Below are 23,160 nucleotides of genomic sequence, written 5' to 3'. Positions count from 1 at the left end.
AGGCTGAAAAGGAATTTGTCAAGGATGATTTTAAGTTTGGATAAGAGGAAAAGGCCACCAGGCCAAACAGATCTCCCTGGAGAATAAAGTGCAATTTGGACAGAGTTCTTGTATCGGAAATTGACACTAAATCCAACATTTTTTTTAACAACAGCAACAAAATGTTCCAAATTAACAGTTGGCTCTTCTTTTCTGTTTGAAAAAAAGAAACCTGGTTTTTATTGTTGTCACTGTAACTGAGAGCAAAGACTTGAATATCAAGGCACAAACCACCTGTAATAAAACTGAAATATCAAAGTTATGTGGAGTCTTGAAATTTTCTCTTATTTTAATAACTAGCTGAATCTGGCTACACTTTGCTGTGGCTCAACCTTGGAGGTCTTGTAGTCTAACCCCCTGCCTCAATTTATTCAGAATAACATAGTTGGAAGGAACTTGGGAGGTCCTCTAGTCCAACCCCCTACTCAATTTAATCAGAAGAACAGAGTTGGAAGGGATGGATTTTGTGTGTGTGTGTGTAAAGATGGATGGATGGTGTTTTGTGTGTATATCAGGATGGATTGTGTGTGTGTTGGTGTGTAAGGATGGATGCACAACTCTTCTAAAATTATACACATTCAAGTGCGGTCAGGCGGTAGCGAAAGCCAGTAGAATGCTTGGCTGCATAGCTAGGGGTATCACAAGCAGGAAGAGGGTGATTGTGATCCCGCTGTATAGAGCGCTGGTGAGACCACATTTGGAATAATACTGTGTCCAGTTCTGGAGACCTCACCTACAAAAAGTTACAGATAAAATTGAACGGGTCCAAAGAGGGGCTACAAAAATGGTGGAAGGCCTTAAGCCTCAAAACTTATCAGGAAAGACTTCATGAACTCAATCTGTCGAGTCTGGAGGACAGAAGGGAAAGGGGGGACATGATCGAAACATTTAAATAGGTTCAAGGGTTAAATAAGGTTCAGGAGGGAAGTGTTTTTAATAGGAAAGTGAACACAAGAACAAGGGGACACAATCTGAGGTTAGTTGGGGGAAAGATCAGAAGCAACATGAGAAAATATTATTTGACGGAAAGAGTAGTAGATCCTTGGAACAAACTTCCAGCAGACGTGGTTGGTGAATCCACAGTCACTGAATGTAAACATGCCTGGGATAAACACATATCCATCCTAAGATAAAATGCAGGAAATAGTATAAGGGCAGACTGTAATAATTTAATTAATAATAATTTGTTAGATTTGTATGCCGCCCCTGTCCGAAGACTAGATGGACCAGGAGGTCTTTTTCTGGCGTCAATCTTCTATGTTTCTATGTGTGTGTGGATGGACGGATCGACGGATAGTCTACGGAGAGGGGTGGCATACAAATCTAATAAATAATAATAATAATAATAATATTATTATTATTATTATTATTATTATGTGTGTGTGTAAGGATGGATGGATGGGTTTTGTGGGTGAGAGTCCTGTTCCTAAGAGAGACGCTTGTAAAGGGAGCTCCGATCCCATTTTGCGACCTTCCTTGCCGGCCCGCGTTAAGTGAATCCCCGCACTTGTTCAGTTAATAACCTGGTTGTTAAGTGAATCTGGCGTCCCCACTGATTTGGCTGGGTCGTAAAAGGGGGGCACGTGACCCCGAGGACGCTGCGTCTGTCATAAAGGTGAGTCAGTTGCCAAGCGTTCAAATTTTGAGGGGGGGCGGGCGGGCAGAATGCTCCCAACGGTCGTAAGTGTGAAAAACGGTCATGTCACTTTTTTTTTAGTGCCTCTGTAATTTTGGCCACTAAACTAACCATCGTAAATCGAAGACCGCGCGGCCTGTTCTCTAAGGGAGAGGAACAGCCCATTCAGAGCGTTGTCCCTCCCCCCTGCGCTTGGGTATCGTTGGTTCGGTCCATGCGCCCTCAAGCGCAGGAGTCCCCGACCTCGGCCGCTTTAAGACTTTTGCTGACTTCAACTCCCGGCATTCTCTGCAAAGCGGCCGAGGTCGGAGACGCCAGCGCGCGACAGAGGGGAGGCGCCGCTGCTGTCGCGCCGCTTAAGACGTCGCGCGGGGGGCGGGGGTGGGGTGGGGAAGGCCGGCCAGCCTCCGGAGCGGCGAGGAGGCCGGAGGCGGGGAAAGGGGAGCCGCCGCAGCCGCCCGTCTGCCTGCCAGCCCCGGGGAGCCCGGCCCCGCCCGAGCCCGCCTCCGCCAGCATGGGGAGTGAGTGGAGGGGCCGGGCCGGGGGTCGGGTGGGGTCTCCCTCCCTCATTGGGGGTCCCGGGCTGGTTCCTAGTTGTGGGTCCCCTCAGGGGGTGTCTCTCTCAGGGGAGGGAATGGGGAGGGAGAGGGGGAAAGGAGACGGTGAAGAAGGAGGGAGAAGGGAGGAAGGAGAGATGAAAAAGGGAGAGGAGGGAAGAAGGGAATAGAAAGAGGGAAGGAAGGGAGAGAGAGAGAAAGATAGAAAGAGAAATGGGGGGAGGGAGGAAAGAAGGAGAAAAGACAGGAGGAGAAGGAAAGAAAGGGAGGGATAGAGAAAGAAAGATAGAAAGAAATGAAGGAAGGGAGGGAGATAAATAAAGATAGAAAGAAAAAAGAAATAGAGGAAGGAAGGAAGGGGAGGAAAGGAAAAGGAGGGAAGGAAATGGGAACAAGGAAGAAAGGAGTGGGAAAAGAAGGAGGGAGGAGGACATGAAAAAGGGTGATGGAAGAAAGAAATAGAAAAGGGAAAGGAAGGAGGAAAGAAGTAAAGAGGAAGGGAGGAAGGAGGGAGGGAGGGAGAGATGAAAAAGGAAGAGAGGAGAGAAGATGGAAATAGAAAAATTAAAGGAGAGAAGAAAAGAGGGAGAGAGGGACGGGAATTGGAGAGGAAAGGAAGAAGAAAAGGGAATAAGGAAGAAAGACAAAAGAATGCGAAAGAGGGAGGGGAGGGAGGAAGGAAATAAAGGGAAGGAGGAAGGAAAAGAAGGGCCAGGAAAAGGGAGGAAGGGAAAGAAGGGAATGCAAGGGAGGAAGGAGGAAAGGAGAAAGGAAGGAGGGAATAGGAAAGAGGAAAAAATGAGGAAGGGGAAAAGGAAGGAAAAGAAAAAAGAATGCGAAGAGGGAGGGAGAGGGAAAAGGAAGGAAGGAGAGATGGGAAGGAGAGGAAGTGGGAAAGGGGAAGGAGGAAAGGAGGAAGGGGAAGAGGGTGGGGGAGGAAGAGGGGAAAGTAGAAAGGAAGGGAATGGAAAGGAGGGAAGGAGAGAGAGATGAAAAAGGAGAGAAGAAGGAAATAGAAAAAGGAAGAAGGAAGGAAGGAAAAGAGGGGGAAAGAGGAAAGAATGGGGGTGGGGGTCACCCAGGAAACCCCCCCCCCCAAATGTATGTTGCATAAGTCCCTGGTATTGACAAGTAGAGCTAAGCTGAGAGATACCTGGCGGGAGAGTTGCCTTCCTCTCTTATTTCCCCTCTTCTTCTCCTCTCCCTTCCTTCTTCCCTCCCTCTCCTCCTCTCTCTCTTCCTTCCTCGCTCCCTCCCCTTCCTCCCTCCATCTTTCCTTTCTCCTTCTTCCCTCCTTCTCTCTCTCCTTTCTTTTCTCTCTCCTTCCTTCTTCCCGCCATCCCTCTCTCCTTCCTTCCTTTATTCTTCCTTTCCTCTCCCCCTTTCTTTCTCCTTTCCTTCCTCCATCCCTCCTTCTCTTCTTCCTCTCTCTTCCTTCCTTGCTCCCTCTCTTTCCTTCCTTCCTCCATCCCTCCCTTCTTTTCTCCTTCCTCCATTCTCGCCTTCCTTCCTCTCTCTTCTTCCTTCTCTCTCTCTTCCTTCCTCCATCCCTCCTTCCCTCTCTCCTCCCTTTCTTTCTTCCCCCCTCCCTGCTTTCCTCTTTCCTTCCTCCTTCCCTTCCTCTCTCTCTCTTCCTTCCTTGTTCCCTTTCCTTCTTCCTCCATCCATCCTTTTCTCCTTCTTCTCTCCCTCCTTCCCTTCTGATACCGCAGCCACTGAAACCATCATTGCAGGAGGTGCTGATACAAGCCGGCCCAGGCGCCATAGTAGGGTTGTTGTTGCATGCTGTTGCTAGGCTCTGAGAGGAAATGCAAAAAGAGGAGGAAGTCAAAACAGCTCTGCAATTTGCTCGGCTTCCGATGATGATGGTTCTGATAAACGTGGTTGTTATTGTTGCAAGGTTTCACGTCTGAATGAACGTTTGCCGGTGGGAAAGGTCTCAGGAGTTTGTTTGGTAGAGATGTCACAGCTCACTGTAAACCAAACGGTTGCAAGGATTTGTAGTTGCACCAGCGGCTGTGAGAAATAAGGATCATTATTAGGAAATGAAGGAATGATTATCATTGGTTTTTGGTTAAATGGTTTTGTTGGGGTCTTAGATTTGGTTTTATATTGGGTTTCTTATAGACTGCTCACAAAAATAAAGGGGACACTTAAACAACACAATATAACTCCGAGTAAATCAAACTTCTGTGAAATCCAACTGTACACTTAGGAAGCAACACTGATTGACAATCAAATTCGTTTCGTTGTCAGCACATTCAACTTTGTACAGAACAAAGTATTCAATGAGAATATATTATTCATTCAGATCTAGGATGGGTTCTTTGAGGGTTCCCTTTATTTTTTTGAGCAGTATATTTTGCATTTTCTGTTGACTTTATTGCGTAAGCCGCCCTGAGTCCATAAGAGAAGGGCAGCCTAAAAATCCAATAAAATAAAATAAATAAATAGAATAGAATGGAATTCTTTATTGGCCAAATGTGATTGGACACTCAAGGAATTTGTCTTTGGTGCAGGTGCTCTCAGAAAATATACATTTGTCAAGAATCATGATATACAACACTTAATGATTGTCATAGGGTACAATAAGCAATAAAATTATATTAGGAATAGAACAGAATTGAATTGAATTATTTATTGGCCAAGTGTGATTAGATACACAAGGAATTTGTCTTTGGTTCAGATGCTCTTAGTGTACATAAAAGAAAATATGCATTTGTCAAGAATCATGAAGTACAACACTTCATTGTCATAGGGTACAAATAAGCAATCAAATCATATTAGGAATTGAATTGAATTGAATTCTTTATTGGCCAAGTGTGATTGGACACACAAGGAATGTGTCTTTGGTGCAGATGCTCTCAGGGTACATAAGGAGAATAAAATGTATTCATCAAGAATAAAAAGATGCAACACTTAGTGATAGTCGAGGTTACTAACAAGCTGTCAAATTGTAGTAGGAAACATCTGCTTTTAATTGTGTGGGTGTTGCAGGATCTATCTAGCGATAATGAGTGCCTCTTAAATACATGACATTCTTTGGCGTTAACCATGAAGGCTAATTTAGTCCTGGGAGTTAAACACGGTTCTTCCAGAGTTAAGCACAATCCAATAAACTGCAACCAACAATCCTGGATTCTAGGAGTTCTAGACATTTAACAATGTCATTTGGCGGGCCCCAGGGGAAGAGCCTTCTCTGTGGCGGCCCCAGCCCTCTGTAACCAACTCCCCCTGGAGATTAGAATTGCCCCCGCCCTCCCTGTCTTTCGTAAACTACTCAAGACTCATTTATACCGCCAGGCATGGGGGAGTTAAGATATTCCTTCCCCCTAGGCCATTACAAGTTATGCATGGTATGTCTGTGTGTATGTTTGGTTTTATAATAAGGGTTTTTAGTTGTTTTATTATTGGATTGTCACATGTTGTTTTTATCATTGTTGTTAGCCGCCCCGAGTCTGCGGAGAGGGGCGGCATACAAATCCAATAAATAAATAAAATAAATAAATGTTCGGTACTTTTATTCTCACTTATCACCGCAATGTATAACATTCCTTTTTTCCCCTTTTTCTTAACAGTCAAATTTCTGGAACTGATTAAGCCCTTCTGTGCCGTTTTACCCGAAATCCAGAAGCCTGAACGAAAAGTAAGCAACTCAAGTTTTGCTTCTGCAAGATTCACGGGAGGCATTTTAAGCCTTACAATTTTAGGAGGATCAGGTTCTTCAAAGGAGGCGTGGGAAATTTGAGCGCTCTCTGTAATTTCCCAATATCAGAAGTGAAATTTTGGAAGCTTGGGTACATAGTGTTAAGTATGTCTGAAAGCAAATTGTGCTTCTTTGGCCGAGACTTATTTCCCAGCCCGCATGTAAACAGGTTTCACTAAATATCCATGAAAATCATTGGGTGAGAACACCAAAGACTTCGAAAGAAAATATTAAGAGCTTCCCTATCTTACTGCTGGGATACTGTAAGACTTAAGTCCTTTTTTCCATGCATAACTAAAGGGAAATATTTCATTGGGTGACGCATTTCCCTTTAGTTATGCATGGAAAAAAGGACTTAAGCCCTAAAGTCTCCCAGCAATAAGATAGGGAAGCTCTTAATACTTTCTTTTGAAGTCCTTGGTGTTCTCCGAGCTTGGTTGTATTCTTGCAGACATCTCACTACCTCAGCTGACTGCAAGGAGTATCAATCCTTCTGTTCCAGTCAGACCTGAAGAAGCTTCTCTGGTGAGGGGCGAAACATCTTCAAAAGAAAAATCAGAAAGTCCAGTTGCCTCCTGAAAAAACACCTTTACGTAGGAACATAGAAGATTGGCGGCAGAAAAAGATCTCCTGGTCCATCTAGTCTGCCCTTATACTTATTCCCTGTATTTGATCTTAGGATGGATCTAGGTTTATCCCAGGCATGTTTAAATTCAGTTACTGTGGATTTATCTACCACTTCTGCTGGAAGTTTGTTCCAAGCATCTACTTCTCTTTCCATCAAATAATATTTTCTCACGTGGCTTCTGATCTTTCCCCCAACTAACCTCAGATTGTGTCCCCTTGTTCTTGTGTTCACTTTCCTATTAAAAACTCTTCTCTCCTGGACCTTATTTAACCCTTTAATATATTTAAATGTTTCGATCATGTCCCCCCTTTTCCTTCTGTCCTCCAGACTATACAGATTGAGTTCATGAAGTCTTTCCTGATACATTTTATGCTTAAGACCTTCCACCATTCTTGTAGCCCGTCTTTGGACCCATTCAATTTTGTCAATATCTTTTTGTAGGTGAGGTCTCCAGAATTGAACACAGTATTCCAAATGTGGTCTCACCAGTGCTCTATACAGCGGGATCACAATCTCCCTCTTCCTGCTTGTTATACCTCTAGCTATGCAGCCAAGCATTCTACTTGCTTTCCCTACCACCTGGCTGCACTGTTCACCCATTTGGAGACTGTCAAAAATCACGACCCTTAAATCCTTCTCTTCTGAAGTTTTTGCTAGCACAGAACTGCCAATACAATACTCAGATTGAGGATTCCTTTTCCCCAAGTGCATTATTTTACATTTGCAAACATTAAACTGTAGTTTCCATTGCTTTGACCATTTATCTAGTAAAGCTAAATCATTTGCCATATTACAGATGCCCCCAGGAATATCAACCCTATTGCATGCTTTAGAGTCATCAGAAAATAAGCAAACCTTCCCTACCAAACCTTCCCCTATAGGTTGGAGAATCTCCACAAACCTGGAGATGTGTTTCTTTATTTTTCCATCTTGCTATCCTAAACCATTGCTGTTGGTTAACTTGGTTTTATTATGGTTGTGCTTTACAGATTCAATTCCGAGAGAAAGTTTTATGGACAGCTATCACCCTCTTCATTTTTTTAGTATGCTGCCAGGTAAGAAGTGACCTCAATATAGGCCGAGATTCTTTATATGTTCAATTTCTATCAGACCATCTACGGTCTGCCTGATGTTATTAGGTAATTAATAGGGCTGGAGAGTAGAGTGGAGTGGATTGGGATTGGAATGGAATGGAATGGAATGGAATAGAATAGAATAGAATCACCCCTCACATCCTGGACATAAACTGTTTCAACTCCTAACCTCCAAACATCACTACAGAGCACTGCACACCAAGGCAACTAGACTCAAGAACAGTTTTTTCCCAAACGCCACCACTCTGCTAAACCAATAATTCCCTCAACATTGTCAAACCATTTGCTAAGACTGCGCTACTATTTCTACTAGTTTTTTCTCATCATTCCTATCACCCATCTCCTCCCACTTAGGACTGTATGACTGTAACTTGTTGCTTGTATCCTAAGATTTTTATTATTATTGATTGTTTCTTCATGGCTTATTTGAACCCTATGACAATCATTAAGTGTTGTACCACATGATTCTTGACAAATGTCTCTTTTCCTTTTATGCACACTGAGAGCATCTGCACCAAGACAAATTCCTTGTGTGTCCAATCACACTTGGCCAATAAAAAAATCTATTCTATTCTATTCTATTCTATTCGAGTCTGCGGAGAGGGGCGGCATACAAATCTAATTAAGAATAATAATAATAATAATAATAATAATAATAATAATAATAATAATAATATTCTATTCTATTCTATTCTAAAAATAAAATAAAATAAAATGTCCAGGATGCGAGGGGTTAGTAAATATTTTCACAATCCTCTTTTTGACTCATGCAGTATATATGTCCTCAATGGAAGGCAGGTTGGCAGCAATTTTTTTAAAAAAAGAAAAGTAATACAGGGCTTTAAAAATCTTGGAAATTTTTTAGAATATTATCTGTCTCTGCTCCGGAGGTTCTTAGTACATTATTATAGCATGTCAAACACTCGGTGTGATGGATGCCACGTGAACCATGAAAGTAGATAAAATGCAGGTAACACTCAACTTGCCACCAGTTTACTCAAGGACAGTTCAAAATTACAATTTCAAAAAAAATGCCCATTAGGAAGAACCTTTGTCTGTTTAATGACCACTATGGATTTGCATAGCCACCGGGTGAGTTTTGCATAACAACTGCGGTGCAATCGGTCGTAAAATTGAGTCTAGTCACGTGATACCGCAGCGTACGGCCACAATTTATTTATTTATTTATTTATCTATCTATATCTATCTATCTATCTATCTATTTATTGGATTTGTATGCTGCCTCTCTCCGTAGACTCGGGGCGGCTAACAACGGTAATAAAAACAGCCTATAACAATCCAATATTAAAACAATTAAAAACCCATTATAATAAAAACCAAGCATACATACAGACATACCATGCATAACATTGTAAAGGCCTAGGGGGAAAGAGGATCTCAGATCCCCCATGCCTGGCGGCAGAGGTGGGTTTTAAGAAGCTTACGAAAGGCAAGGTGGGGGCAGTTCTGATCTCTGGGGGGAATTGGTTCCAGAGGGCCGGGGCCGCCACAGAGAAGGCTCTTCCCCTGGGCCCTTTCAAGATTTAACGAGTGCAATTCTGGGGCTCCTTTGAAGGATGTAAGTCGAGGAATAGCTGCATTGTCTCTGTCAAAAAATTGGGTTGACTTTTTTAAAATTTTGTCTAAAAAGATTCAGCGTTTGAGCCTTTTTCAAAGAAAATCACCGTTGCCGTCTGTTTTGATTCACGTTTAATATTGTTACAACTCCCGCAGATACCGTTATTTGGAATAATGTCCTCGGACTCCGCGGATCCCTTCTACTGGATGAGGGTCATCCTGGCATCCAACAGAGGTTGGTGGGCTTCTCTCTTAACCATCTAGGCTAGCCTCTGTCAAGCTGAATGAAAAGAAGGGTTAGGGGAGGGAGAATAGCAGCATTCTAATATTTGATGGGCTTCCTTCCTTCCTTCCTTCCTTCCTCTGTCATTCCTATTTCCTTCCCTTTCCTTCCTTCTTTCCTTTCCTCCTTTCTTCCTCTGTCATTCCTATTTTCTCTCTCTCTTCCCTCCCTCCCTCCCCTTCCTTCCTCTGTCATTCCTATTTCCTTCTCTTCCCTTTCCTTCCTTCCTTTCCTCCTTTCTTCCTCTGTCATTCCTATTTTCATTCTCTCTCTCTCTCTTCCCTCCCTCCCTCCCCTTCCTTCCTGTCATTCCTATTTCCTTCCCTTTCCTTCCTTCCTTCTTTCCTTTCCTCCTTTCTTCCTCTGTCATTCCTATTTTCTTTCTCTCTCTCTCTCTTCCCTCCCTTCCTTCCTTATTCCCTCCCTCCCTCACCTTCCTTCCTCTGTCATTCCTATTTCCTTCTCTTTCCTTCCTTCCTTCCTTTCCTCCTTTTTTCCTCTCATTCCTATTTTCTCTCTCTCTCTCTCTTTCTTCCTTCCTTCCCTCCCTCCCTCCATTCCTTCTTTCCTCCCTCCCTCCCTTCCCTTCTGTTCCATAGACTGGGGAAATTCTGGGAGTTGAAGTCCACCCCTCTTAACGTGACCAAGGTTGAGCAAGACAGATAGTAGAGAGAGGTTCATTGGAAAGAGACCCCATGAATTGGGCCCCTTTGGGAATATTGAAGGACATAACTAAGGATTTTTTTTTCATGCAGAACTCTTCAAGTCTGGAGGACAGAAGGAAAAGGGGGGACAGGATCGAAATATTTAAACATGTTAAAGGGTTAAATAAGGTCCAGGAGGGAAGTGTTCTTAATAGGAAAGTGAACATGAGAACAAGGGGACACAATCTGAGGTGAGTTGGGGGAAAGATCAAAGGCAACGTGAGAAAATATTATTTGACTGAAAGAGTAGTAGATGCTTGGAACAAACTTCCAGCAGACGTGGTAGATAAATCCACAGTAACTGAATTTAAACATGCCTGGGATAAATATGGATCCATCCTAAGATAAAATACAGGAAATAGTATAAGGGCAGACTAGATGGACCAGGAGGTCTTTTTCTGCCATCCATCTTCTATGTTTCTAAGATCTGTTTTCTTGTTTCTCTCCCTTCCTTCCTTCCTTCCTTCCTTCCTTGCTTCTTCCTTCTCCAGGCACTTTAATGGAGTTGGGCATCTCCCCCATTGTGACGTCCGGCCTCATCATGCAGCTCCTGGCTGGCGCCAAAATCATTGAGGTGGGGGATACGCCGAAAGACAGAGCGCTGTTTAACGGCGCTCAGAAGTGTGAGCATTGCTTTCGGATTCTGAAAAACCTTCCTTGCCCCCCACCGCCCCCCTTAGATTGCAGCAAATTAAATAGAATTAGGAATAGAATAGAATTCTTTATTGTCCAGTGTGATTGGACACACAAGAAATTTGTCTTTGGTGCTGATTCTCTCAGTGTACAAGAAGGAAAAAGAGACATTTGTCAAGAATCATGTGGTACAAGACTTAATGATTGTCATAGGAATCAAATAAGTAATCAGGAAACAATCAATATTAATAAAAATCTTAGGATACAAGCAACAAGTGACAGTCATACAGTCCTAAGTGAGAGGGAAAGGATGATTTAAACATGCCTGGGATAAACATCTATCCATCCTAAGATAAAAGACAGAAAATAGTATAAGGGCAGACTAGATGGACCAGGAGGTCTTTTTCTGCCGTCAATCTTCTATGTTTCTATGTTTCTATGATAGGAATGATGAGAAAAACTAGTAGAAATAGAAGTGCAGATTTAGTACAAAGTCTGACAGTGTTGAGGGAATTATTTGTTTAGTAGAGTGATGGCGTTTAATCGTACCATATCTACAGAGGGCATTCCATATTCTTACAGACATGGATAGTTAAGCCACATTTTACTCTTTTTCCCTAGATACACAGAAAGTACTATAACTTTTGGGCTTAAATAAGACAGAATAATGAGATTTTTGGGGTTTTTTTACAAGATAGGTTTGCGGTATCGTTACACTGATGATGCTACCTAGTTTGGTCATGAAATGTCTACAAGAAACCCACTGACTCCTAGGACCCCTACAGTCCAATCCTGCACTGCCGATTCTCTTAAACAAGAATGTAACTCTTTGTTCTGTTTTTATTCCCAGTGTTCGGAATGATTATCACCATTGGCCAGGCCATCGTCTACGTCATGACAGGGATGTACGGAGATCCTTCCGAAATGGGGGCCGGAATCTGCCTCCTGATTATAATCCAGGTACGTCCTTCCATAATAGCAGTAGCACTTAGGTTTATACACCGCTTCCTAGTGTTTTTACAGCCCTCTCTAAGCAGTTGACAGAATCAGCTTCTTGCCCCCAATAAACTGGGTCCTCGTTTGAAGTACGGAAGGCTGAGTCACCCTTGAGCCAGGGGTGAGATTTGAACCGCCGAACAATAGCTAGTAGTTAGATGAAACAGCCCTGCAGTGCTGCACTCTAACCACTGTGCCACCCCCTGGCTCTTACGTAACTCAAATGGCCCTTCTGAAGATGTTTTTGTGTAGCTTCTAATCAGTCCGTGGGGCCAGGAGGCAGGGAGGGTTCGATCCCAGCCGCAGCAAGTTTGGATTATTTGAAAAATGGCAAGATACGTACAGGTAGCCAAACTTTTCCAGGCCTACCCAGATACCCCACCTCCGGACTTCCGTTGCCAGCGAAGCGCCCGTTTTTGCGCTGCTGGGATTCCCCTGCTGGGATTCCCCTGCAGCATCGCAAAAACACGGAAGTCCGGAGGTGGGGTTTCCCATGGAGGGGAGCCCCATGGAGGGCAGTCTTCGGAGAGGGGCGGCATACAAATCTAAATAATAAATAAATAAATTAAATAAAATCCCAGCAGCACAAAAACGGGCGCTTCGCTGGCAACGGAAGTCCGGAGGCGGGGCATCCCAGCGGCGGTGGTGGGTTTGTAAGGTGAAAATAGTTTGTAAGAAGAGGCAAAAAAATCTTAAACCACAGGTTTGTATCTCAAAAAGTTTGTATGATGAGGTGTTTGTAAGACGAGGTATCACTTTAAAATGTAAGAGATTAGGTCTAGATGTGTGAAAAATTGTGATGTTTTAAAAAGGAAAAATAATTAAATAAAACATTAAAAAAAAAAGTCGCAGAAGCTGGCCACTTGAGCCCGGGATACTGCAGTCGCCGTAACTATGAACCGATCGCCGACCATCCAAATGTTGATCGTGTGAACTGGACCTTTCTGGAATTCCCTCCCCCACCCCCCCTTCCACAGTTGTTTGTCGCTGGCTTGATAGTCCTTCTCCTTGACGAGCTTCTGCAGAAAGGCTATGGCTTGGGGTCTGGCATTTCTCTCTTCATTGCCACCAACATCTGTGAGACCATTGTCTGGAAGGCCTTTAGCCCCACCACCATTAACACGGGCAGAGGTACGGTAACGTTTTCCTCGAGGGCCGATGCCACCGTCGTCGGTTGCATGCTTTTTGTCAGCCTCTTGCGGGGGAGAAGCCCGGAACCAGACACCAGGGGCGGTTCTAGATCAAGGAGGGTTTTCAAACTGCATTCTAGGGTACTCTACAAAATTGGGTTCTAGATGACCCTACAAACTATGTTCTAGGGAACACTACAAACTGCATTTAGAGAATGCTACATACTGTGTTCTAGATGACCCTACAAACTATGTTCTAGGGGACCTTACAAACTGCATTTAGAGAACGCTACAGACTATACTAGATGACCCTACAAACTATGTTCTAGGGAACACTACAAACTGTATTTAGAGAACGCTACATACTGTGTTCTAGATGACCCTACAAACTATGTTCTAGGGGACCCTACAAACTATGTTCTAGGGAACACTACAAACTGCATTTAGAGAACGCTACATACTGTGTTCTAGATGACCCTACAAACTATGTTCTAGGGGACCCTACAAACTGCATTTAGAGAACGCTACAGACTATACTAGATGACCCTACAAACTATGTTCTAGGGGACCCTACAAACTATGTTCTAGGGAATCCTACAAACTGCATTTAGAGAACGCTACAGACTGTGTTCTAGATGACCCTACAAACTATGTTCTAGGGGACCTTACAAACTGCATTTAGAGAACGCTACAGACTATACTAGATGACCCTACAAACTATGTTCTAGGGGACCCTACAAACTGCATTTAGAGAACGCTACAGACTATACTAGATGACCCTACAAACTATGTTCTAGGGGACCCTACAAACTGCATTTAGAGAACGCTACAGACTATACTAGATGACCCTACAAACTATGTTCTAGGGGACCCTACAAACTATGTTCTAGGGGACCCTACAAACTGCATTTAGAGAACGCTACAGACTGTGTTCTAGATGACCCTACAAACTATGTTCTAGGGGACCCTAAAAGCTCCATTTGCCCGGGCGTCCTGGGAGAATTCGCATGCCTGTTTTCACTTGGGGGAAAAAAGCATTTAGTTTGCATGAAATTTTATTTGGTGAGTTTTTTGGGGGGCACGGTGCAAAAAATAGGAGTTCCTGTAAGAGGTTTTAGCATGGTTCATTTCAAACTGACCCAAGTCCGTGTCATTGAATAATTTTTTTCTTCTCCATACCAACTTCTTCAATACCTTTCGGAATATTTTCGTTGAATGATTATGTTAAATAATGGTGCACCCCACTGTCGGTTGTCCTCGAGTTACGACCCACCACGGAGATCAAAATTGCTGCTCAGCGGGGGCAAATTAGTTAAAGTCAGCTTTGCCTCTGTTTTACGACATTTCCTTGCCGCATCCTGGAGCCGTTAAGGTTCTTTGGCAAATCCGGTTCTTTGCTGAATCCGGCTCGCTTCATGGTTTTGCCGATCGGGAAAAGTTGCCCAAAAAAGTGGATTTACGTCACCCTGGGACTTGTACAAGTTGATGGCCAAGCCTTCTGAATTTCGATCACCTGGAAAACCTGACAACAGCGATCATCCGTGTGAAAAAAACGGTCGTAACTTTGAGCGGTCGCTAAACAAGCCGTCATAAGTCGAGGACGGCTGTGTTTTTTGTTCATTTTCTTTCTTGAATCCTGCATGAATAATTCTCTTCGGCTGTTTTCGCGGTGTTCAATACAGCAAGGGTTGTCGACCTGATTTGAATACTTTTTGTGTGTGTGTGTGTCCATCCAGGTACGGAGTTCGAAGGCGCCGTCATTGCCTTGTTCCACCTCTTGGCCACGCGCACCGACAAAGTCCGCGCCCTGCGGGAGGCCTTTTACCGCCAGAACTTGCCGAATCTCATGAACCTGATCGCGACCGTTTTTGTGTTTGCCGTAGTCATATACTTCCAGGTAAGGAGCATCCGCGGGGAGGTTTGAAGGTGTGTGAAAAACAAATGTTGTGTTGAGGGACAGGAGGAAAGTGGGAGGCCAAACGTTTCCGTTGGGCCTAAAAGTCAGCGGATCCCGTTTGAGAATTTCTCGGGAGACGAAATAGTTAGAGAGGAGGATCCGAAAGTCAGAGCCCTGGCTGGAAGAGTTGGTTCTCTTTCCAATTCTGAATTTCCAATGGGAAAGTTCTTTCTCATTTCCATTTTTTTTGAGTGCTTGGTGCTTTCTGGGCTCCACTGATGAGGTTACCTAGTTGGGTCATGAAATGTCTCTAAAGGAAACAGCCAAACTCAGAGAGCACCAAGGATGCCACAGATCTCCGGAGAGGGGCGGCATACAAATCCAATAAATAAATAAATAAATAGGATCTCCTCTTTTTCTCTTCCTGCTCCATCCTCTCTTCCTCTCTTCTCCTCTCTCTTCTTCCTCCTCCTCTCTTCCTCTTCCTGCTCCTTTCTCTTCCTTCTCTTCTCATCTCTTCCTCCTCCTCTTTTCCTCCTTTTCCTTCCTTCTCTATCTTCCTTCTTATCTCTTCCTCCTCCTCCCTCTTTCTCTCTCTTTTCATTCTCATCTCTTCCTCCTCTTTTCCTCCTTCTCCTTCCTTCTTTCTTCTTCCTCTTCTCTCTCTTCCTCCTCCTCTTTTCCTCCTCCTCCTTCCTTCTTTCTTCTTCCTCTTCTCTCTCTTCCTCCTCATCTCTTCCTCCTCTTTTCCTCCTCCTCCTTCCTTCTTTTTCCTTCCTCTTCTCCTCCTCTCTCTTCCTTCTCTTCTCATCTCTTCCTCCTCCTCTTTTCCTCCTCCTCCTTCCTTCTTTCTTCTTCCTCTTCTCTCTCTTCCTCCTCATCTCTTCCTCCTCTTTTCCTCCTCCTCCTTCCTTCTTTTTCCTTCCTCTTCTCCTCTCTCTTCCTTCTCTTCTCATCTCTTCCTCCTCTTTTCCTCCTCCTCCTTCCTTCTTTCTTCTTCCTCTTCTCTCTCTTCCTCCTCATCTCTTCCTCCTCTTTTCCTCCTCCTCCTTCCTTCTTTTTCCTTCCTCTTCTCCTCCTCTCTCTTCCTTCTCATCTCTTCCTCCTCTTTTCCTCCTCCTCCTTCCTTCTTTTTCCTTCCTCTTCTCCTTCTCTCTCTTCCTTCTCTTCTCATCTCTTCCTCTTTTCCTCCTCCTCCTTCCTTCTTTCTTCTTCCTCTTCTCCTTCTCATCTCCTCTCTCCTTTCCTCTTCCTCCCCCCTCCTCCCTTCCTTCTCTCCTTCTCTCCTATTCCTCATTCCTCCTCTCCTCCTCCTCCTCCTGTCTCTTCCTTCTCTTCTCACCTCCTCCTCCTCCTCTTCGCCCTGATGATGTTCCCTACTTGGCTCAGGAAACATCTGCAAGAAAACAAGGCCAGCGAGCACCAGTTCAACCCAGAGCTACGGACGCCCCTTCTCGGTCAGAGCTAAACTATCCTGGCTTCTCGTTTGCAAGGGTTTGATCTGAAGTTTGCAGCTCCGTGGCGGGATCTTCCGGGCTCCGTCCTGGTCCAAAGTCCTTCTTGGTTTCTGCAGCTTCGAAACGGGAGAGATCCAGCCATCGATCCCAGTGTTTCCTCCTCTTCTCTCCCGCAGGGCTTCCGGGTGGATCTCCCGATCAAATCCGCCCGCTACCGGGGCCAATATAGCAGCTACCCCATCAAGCTCTTTTATACCTCCAACATCCCCATCATCCTCCAGTCGGCCTTAGTCTCCAACCTCTACGTCATCTCCCAGATGCTCTCTGTCCGCTTCAGCGGCAACTTCCTCGTCAATCTACTCGGCCAGTGGGCGGTGAGTAGCCGGCTCTTCCCTACACCAGGCAGGTCTTGGTCCTCGGCTTAATGACCGCCATCGAGGACCCTCCTCCCCTCTTCCGTCGCTTAGCGAGACCTCGGTGAAGTGAGTTTTGTCCCGCGTTTATGACTTCTCATCTATCCCTCCTCCTCTCTTCCTCTTCTCCTTCTCTCTCTTCCTTCTCATCTCTTTCTCCTCTTCCTCTTTTCCTCTTCCTCCCTCCTTTCTCTTCCTTTCTTCCCCCTTCTCTCTCTTCCTTCTCTTTTCCTCTCTCCTATCCTCTTCCCTCCTCCTCTCTTCCTTCTCTTCTTCTCTCTCTTCCTTCTCTTTTCCTCTCTTCCTCCTCCTCCCTCCTTTCTTCCCCCTTCTCTCTCTTCCTTCTCTTTTCTTCTCTCCTCACCTCTTCTCCCTCCTTTCTTCCTCCTCTTCTTCTCTCTCTTCCTTCTCTTTTCCTCTCTCCTCTCCTCTTCCCTCCTCCTCTCTTCCTCCTCTTCTCTCTCTTCCTTCTCTTTTCCTCTCTTCCTCCTCCCTCCTTTCTTCCCCCTTCTCTCTCTCCCTTCTCTTTTCCTCTCTCCTGTCCTCTTCCCTCCTCCTCTCTTCCTCCTCTTCTTCTCTCTCTTCCTTCTCTTTTCCTCTCTTCCTCCGCCTCCCTCCTTTCTTCCCCCTTCTCTCTCTTCCTTCTCTTTTCCTCTCTCCTCTCCCCTCCTTCTCTCTTTCTCCTCTTCTTCTCTCTCTTCCTTTTCATCTCTCCCTCTTTCTCCCCTCCTCCTCTCTTCCTCCTCTTCTCCTCTCTCTTCCTTCTCAATTTCACCTGGTCCACTTGACAAAGAATGACCTCAAAAATATAAGCTGTAAATACGTAAATAAAAAAGGTATAACTATACGTACCTGTAAAAAGAAATGAATGACTATGTTAAAGTGGTAAAGTTTGAACAAGAGTCCTGTGACGATATGGAGATGTGATATGTTTTTATGTCACAATGCAGAATTACTGAAAGTCTTAACTATATTATCGTTTATTAAAAAATATATTTCAAATTAATAAATCTAAAAAATTGCAAAATAAGGAAAGAAAAAAACTCCCACGTTTTTCGCTCTCTCTCCTTCCTTTTCCAGGACGTTAGCGGGGGCGGCCCAGCGCGCTCCTATCCTGTGGGGGGGCTGTGCTATTACCTCTCCCCCCCGGAATCCATGGGGGCCATCTTCGAGGATCCGGTCCACGTGATTGTCTATATCATCTTCATGCTGGGCTCTTGTGCCTTCTTCTCCAAGACGTGGATCGAAGTGTCTGGATCTTCTGCCAAAGACGTAGGTGGTCCCCCCCCCCCCGTCTCTTCCCCCCCCCTCCCTCCCTCCTTCCTGCACCCGCCCTCGTCGTCCCCCCCAACGCCACCTCTGGCTTCCTCCCTTTTGACACTGACCGGTACCGTTGCAGGTCGCCAAGCAACTGAAAGAGCAGCAAATGGTCATGAGGGGCCACAGAGACACGTCCATGGTTCATGAATTAAACCGGTAAGTGTTCTGGGTTTCTGGTAGAAGTTTAGTAATTACAAATAACTCTCATTAAATGCACCATTTCATGAATAAAGCAACTCCGTTTATTTCTCTGCTCTCTTGTACTTCAAACACATTCCAGACGTCACTCGGTCCGTTATCTCTCTCTTAGCCGCATTCCTCACATTCCTTTTCCTGCTTCACTTAGCCAAGATTTATTTCCTAACTACATCGCTTTAAAAAAGACAGCAGCACTGACTGAATACAATACAAAATACTTTGGCTTACTTTAGCGTGGTTAAAACACATCCATATTTCTTTTCAGCAAGGTTGAATCTCCACCCTTCTTCTCCACTGACCCCCTGACGTGCCAAATACATCACTACAGTGTTTAACCCATTCCTCTCCTTAATATCTTCTTCCAGACCTTTGCTCTCTACATTTCTGAATCCTTCTGAGTTTAGGATTAACCCAGCGAGCGTCTGATTCTCCCTCACTACATCCTGAACTCATAGCCCCATCCTGTGGCTGGCCTCCCACCTGTTCTACTACCTGTAACCCTGGGACCCCCACTACTTCATAAACACTATCTGAATCCGAGTCCTCAATATCTTCATCATCCTCCAACTGATCAGGAGTATGTACAACAGTAAGGAGATCCGAAATAGTTCCACTTGAAGAGGAGGAGGGGTCTTTGGTTGCTCCCTCGGCTGGGCAAGTTTCTGGAAGTCTGTTCCATGGCCCAAACTAGGTTAAAAGCATCAGTGTTATTAAATAGGACTGGTGATGTTACCTAGTTGGGTGATGAAAAGTCCACAAGGACCCCACAATCTCCTCCTCCATCTCCTCCTCCTCCCCTACCTTCTTCTTCCCTCTCCTCCTTCTCTTTCTCCTTCTGTTTCTTCTCTTCCTCTCTGGCAACCTCACTCCCTTCTAGCATTGATGATGTTACCTAGTTGGGTAATGAAAAGTCCACAAGGACCCCACAATCTCCATCTCCTCCACCCATTCTTCTTCTTCTTCTTCTCCCTTTTCTTCTTCTTCTTCTCCCTTTTCTTCTTCTTCTCCCTTTTCTTCTTCTTCTTTTTTTCTTCTTCTTCTTCTCCTTCTCCCATTTCTTCTTCTCCTTCTCCCTTTTCTTCTTCTCCTTCTCCTTCTTCTCCCTCTCCTCCTCCTCCTCCTTCTTCTTCTTCTCCTCCTCCTCCTTCTTCCTCCTCCCCCTCTCCCTGGCCCTTCTTCCCTCCTTCTTCTCCTTCTCCTTCTGTTTCTTTTCCTCCTCTCTGGCAACCTCACTCCCTTCTAGCATTGATGATGTTACCTATTTGGATAATGAAATGTCTGCTAGAAAACCTACAAGCTCAGAGAGCACCAAGGACCCCACAGTCCTCTTCTTCCTCTTCTTCCTCCTCCTCCATACTTAGCTGCAGAAATTTGGGGTCTTCAAGGCAGTTATAAAAAAATAAATGAAACAACATTAGGAAATTTGGAACTTTCAGGCCCATGTGGTGCCAGCGCATCTTGCTTCACGTTACACACCTCCACCTTCCGAACCTAGATCTTACTCTCCCCGCCAAACAAAATGTCAAGAGTTGCACACACAGCAACACAAAAGGGAACAGGTTTGAATTAAAAGGGATTTCGTTCCTCTTTCTCCCTGTAGGTACATCCCGACGGCAGCTGCCTTCGGTGGGTTGTGTATCGGGGCGCTCTCGGTCCTGGCTGATTTCCTGGGCGCCATCGGCTCCGGCACGGGGATCTTGCTGGCGGTCACGATCATTTATCAATATTTTGAGATTTTTGTCAAAGAACAAGCCGAAGTTGGAGGCGTGGGAGCTTTGTTTTTCTAAACAGGCCGGCATTAACCTGGTTTGTGACAAAAGGGGTGGGGGAACATCCTTCGACCTCACCCGAATCCAATAATGCCATTTTAATTTATTTTCCCCCTCCTTCTTTTCGACACGAGTCGCCCCATTTGTTCGTAAATGGGCTTGTGTGCAGCTTCAGAGCTGGCTGCCTTAAAAGAATCAAAGTTTACATTGTCTTGGTTTAAATAATAATAATAACAATCCAAAAATCCCTCTCTCTCTCTCTCTTGTGTGGCCTGTAATGTCGGGAAACACAATTCTCTCCTCTCCAACCCTCGAGGGAAGAACGGTGGGGGGGGGGGGGCATTTCATTGCACTTTTGCACACTCGGTGGGCGTGAAAAACATTACCTACGCACATCTCGTCGCCCGTCGCAAAGAGTTCCGGGTTGCTTCGAACGGCTTAGTTAGAGCGTATTTCCTTAAAAAAAATTAAAATAAAATCCCCTTCCTTCTCGGAAATCTATATTTTATCTTAAATTGCTTTTTTCTATATTCAAAGCGGGGGGAAAACGCAACCCCCCCTCCCTTGCAATTTAAGCCCGACTTTGAGATTGTAGTGGGAGACTGTGTCGACGGCCACCTTTGCGAATTTCACTGAAGGGTGTTACTTGAGCCTGGATGAAGGGAATTCAGGTTTCCGCCAGCCCCTTCACAACTGACCCAGTTGCCCAAACACGACAAAAGTTGAAGCAACGATTCCTAGGAATGCTGGCGGCCCAAACAAAACGTTTTCTCGCAGGCTAACAAACTCACCCAGAAAACCAATAGTTGTCTCTATACCTGTTCATCACGGCCTCCTGCCCTTTATCTCCAGAGCTAGGGTGGGGCTTCGCTAGCAGTGGTGGCTCTTCTGTCCTGAGGACCCGCCCATAGATTTCCACTGCTCTCCTCTTCTCTGCCTTTTGTGCATCAGGCACAGGACCCAGCTAATCCTTCTCTTCGTCATCCACCACCTCCAGACCTGAAAGCTATAGACTCTCCAGCTGTAGGCTGACAGATGGCCCAGGCTCCGCCCCCTGCCTTTTATCCCCACAGCTAGGGTGGGGCTTCGCTGGCAGTGGGGGCTCTTCCATCCCGAGGACCGGCCCGTAGATTTCCACTGCTCTCCTCTTCTCTGCCTTTTCTGCATCAGGCACAGGACCCAGCTGTTCCTCTTCTTTCACCTCCAGACCTGGGGGCTGTGGACTCTCCACTTGAGGGCTAACGGATGGTCCAGGCTCCGACTTGTCTCTCTCTCTGACAGCTCCATCCCCTCTCCCCCCTCGGAGCTCTCGGGTTGCCTTGATGTGGACGCTGACTCCCACGCCTCCTCCGCCTCCTCGTCTGATTCGGCTGCTGGAAGGGGCTGGTGGCTGATGGATCACGACACCATCACGTTGTGAGCCTGGGGTTTTTCTGACCTGAGCTGCTTCAAATGTCACTCTCGTGTCTTTTCTCCACAGTACATTTTAAAAACCCACAGCTGAGCAAAGTTGTTGGTCTTCGAGGGGCTTGTGTTGACCAGAAGCCGAGCCTCCATTGTGTTTCTTTGCTGCATCGTTGCCCGTGTAAAACATCAGACATTAAAAAGTTATTTAATTAAAAATGTATCCTTGCTTTTTTTTCCTTCTCCTCCTCCTCCACCTCCTCCTTTTTCTCCTTCTCCTTCTTAAGATGGCTTGCCTAGAACACCTTGAAGTAAAAATGGGGCGTGTAGACAGGGAGTCCTCAAAATGCCAGCTCGTTTAGTGACCAGAGTCACAACAACACTGAAAAAGGTGACTCCCTGCCGTTTTTTTACACACCAGTGTAATATCCCCGATGTCACGGGATCGGGAAGTGGACGATTAAATAAATGACACGTATTTATGATGGTAACAACGTCCCCCAGGATGTGCGTGTCATGTGACTCCCCTTTTGCGGCCTTCTGACAAAGTCAATGTGGAAACTAGATTCGCTTAATGACGCATTTTTAACGAGAATGATTCACTGAACAACTCTGGCAAGGAGTCCTACCGAATTCAACTGTCTCGCTTAGCAACAGAAATGAGCCGGGGTGGCGCAGCAGGTAGAGTGCTGTACTGCAGGCCACTGAAGCTGACTTGTAGATCTCAAGGTCAGCAGTTCAAATCTCATCACCGTCTCAAGGTTGACTCAGCCTTCCATCCTTCCGAGGTGGGTAAAATGAGGACCCGGATTGTGGGGGCAATAGGCTGGCTCTGTTAAAAAGTGCTATTGCTAACATGTTGTAAGTCGCCCTGAGTCTAAGGAGAAGGGCGGCATAAAAATCGAATAAATAAAATAAATAAATAAATGTTGGGCTCTATTCTGGTTGTAAGACGAGGCCTGTACAACTCCCGGGATCCCTTGCTAAGAGGCAGGGAGAAGATTACGGGCAGCCTCAACTCAAGACCTCAAGACGTTCTGCATTGTTGGTCCGTCAACCATTGATGGGCAAGTCAAGGAAGGCTGCAGCTCTTCCCTACACTCTCCAGGAAAGGAGAAGACAAGCATGGATGAAGTCTCAAGAGCTTCCCTTAAAGACTTGGCCAAGGGCAAGACAAGATACAACCCATAGCCGTGGCTGCTATCTGTTCTGCTTAGGCTGGGTCAGATCGGAACAAAGAAGCACACACAGAGAGAGATTTCAAACTAAACACATCTGCATTTTTAAAATGAGCAGTGCAAGGGAGGTTAAGGCTATTTGTCCAGGCTGACAGCGTTCCCGGTCAAATTGGCTTTGCGATAAAGGGCGAACTCAGGGCCGGAAGCCAAATCCAATTAAGGTATTCCTTGTGTTTTTTCTGTCACTCAAACACAGACGTACAAGGCTTCATGATTTCATCACTGGACGATGAATTTACATGAGAAGGAACAGTTTGCCAGCAAAGTATTTCTGGAACCTCAGATCTGGGACATCCACCATTATAAACGTTGATTCCTCACACCCCTATTCCCACGAGCCTCTCTTTTATACTGCTGGGGTTGGCAAAATGTACATAGAGATATTCAACATCTAAATCTACGTCTATAGAGATATCCGTGCTTGTCTCTCATTCTTCTAATTCTAGCATCTAATATTGGGTCCTTGATGTCCCCCTCATC

At 45.2% G+C, this 23,160-nt stretch overlaps 1 protein-coding gene across 2 annotated transcripts; it reads left to right on the top strand.

Annotated features, from left to right (window-relative positions):
* The first annotated feature begins 2,060 nt into the window (after positions 1 to 2,060).
* SEC61A2 (SEC61 translocon subunit alpha 2) lies at positions 2,061 to 21,661 on the top strand. 2 transcript variants are annotated; one of them, XM_070755032.1, is made up of 12 exons: positions 2,064 to 2,196; positions 5,811 to 5,878; positions 7,556 to 7,621; positions 9,395 to 9,473; positions 10,717 to 10,848; positions 11,709 to 11,818; positions 12,832 to 12,985; positions 14,721 to 14,881; positions 16,515 to 16,712; positions 17,832 to 18,023; positions 18,151 to 18,227; positions 19,870 to 21,661. In XM_070755032.1, the coding sequence occupies exons 1-12, from the start codon at positions 2,190 to 2,192 to the stop codon at positions 20,054 to 20,056; spliced, it is 1,431 nt and encodes a 476-aa protein (XP_070611133.1). In that variant the 5' UTR covers positions 2,064 to 2,189; the 3' UTR covers positions 20,057 to 21,661. The 2 variants fall into 2 exon arrangements, with proteins under 2 accessions (XP_070611134.1, XP_070611133.1); XM_070755033.1 differs by lacking the exon at positions 10,717 to 10,848 and having other exon boundaries at positions 2,061 to 2,196.
* The last annotated feature ends 1,499 nt before the right edge of the window (positions 21,662 to 23,160 follow it).

The sequence above is a fragment of the Erythrolamprus reginae genome, chromosome 6, assembly GCF_031021105.1.
Source record: "Erythrolamprus reginae isolate rEryReg1 chromosome 6, rEryReg1.hap1, whole genome shotgun sequence".
NCBI classification, from domain to species: Eukaryota; Metazoa; Chordata; class Lepidosauria; order Squamata; family Dipsadidae; genus Erythrolamprus; species Erythrolamprus reginae.
This window is presented reverse-complemented; position numbering and strand designations above follow the sequence as displayed.

What these genes read in the sequence shown, in the direction of transcription:
- SEC61A2 (XM_070755032.1), top strand. An exon ending in TCCAGAAGCCTGAACGAAAA is followed by an intron (nt 5,879 to 7,555) that starts GTAAGCAACTCA and finishes TGTGCTTTACAG; the next exon opens with ATTCAATTCCGAGAGAAAGT. An exon ending in CACCATTAACACGGGCAGAG is followed by an intron (nt 12,986 to 14,720) that starts GTACGGTAACGT and finishes GTGTCCATCCAG; the next exon opens with GTACGGAGTTCGAAGGCGCC.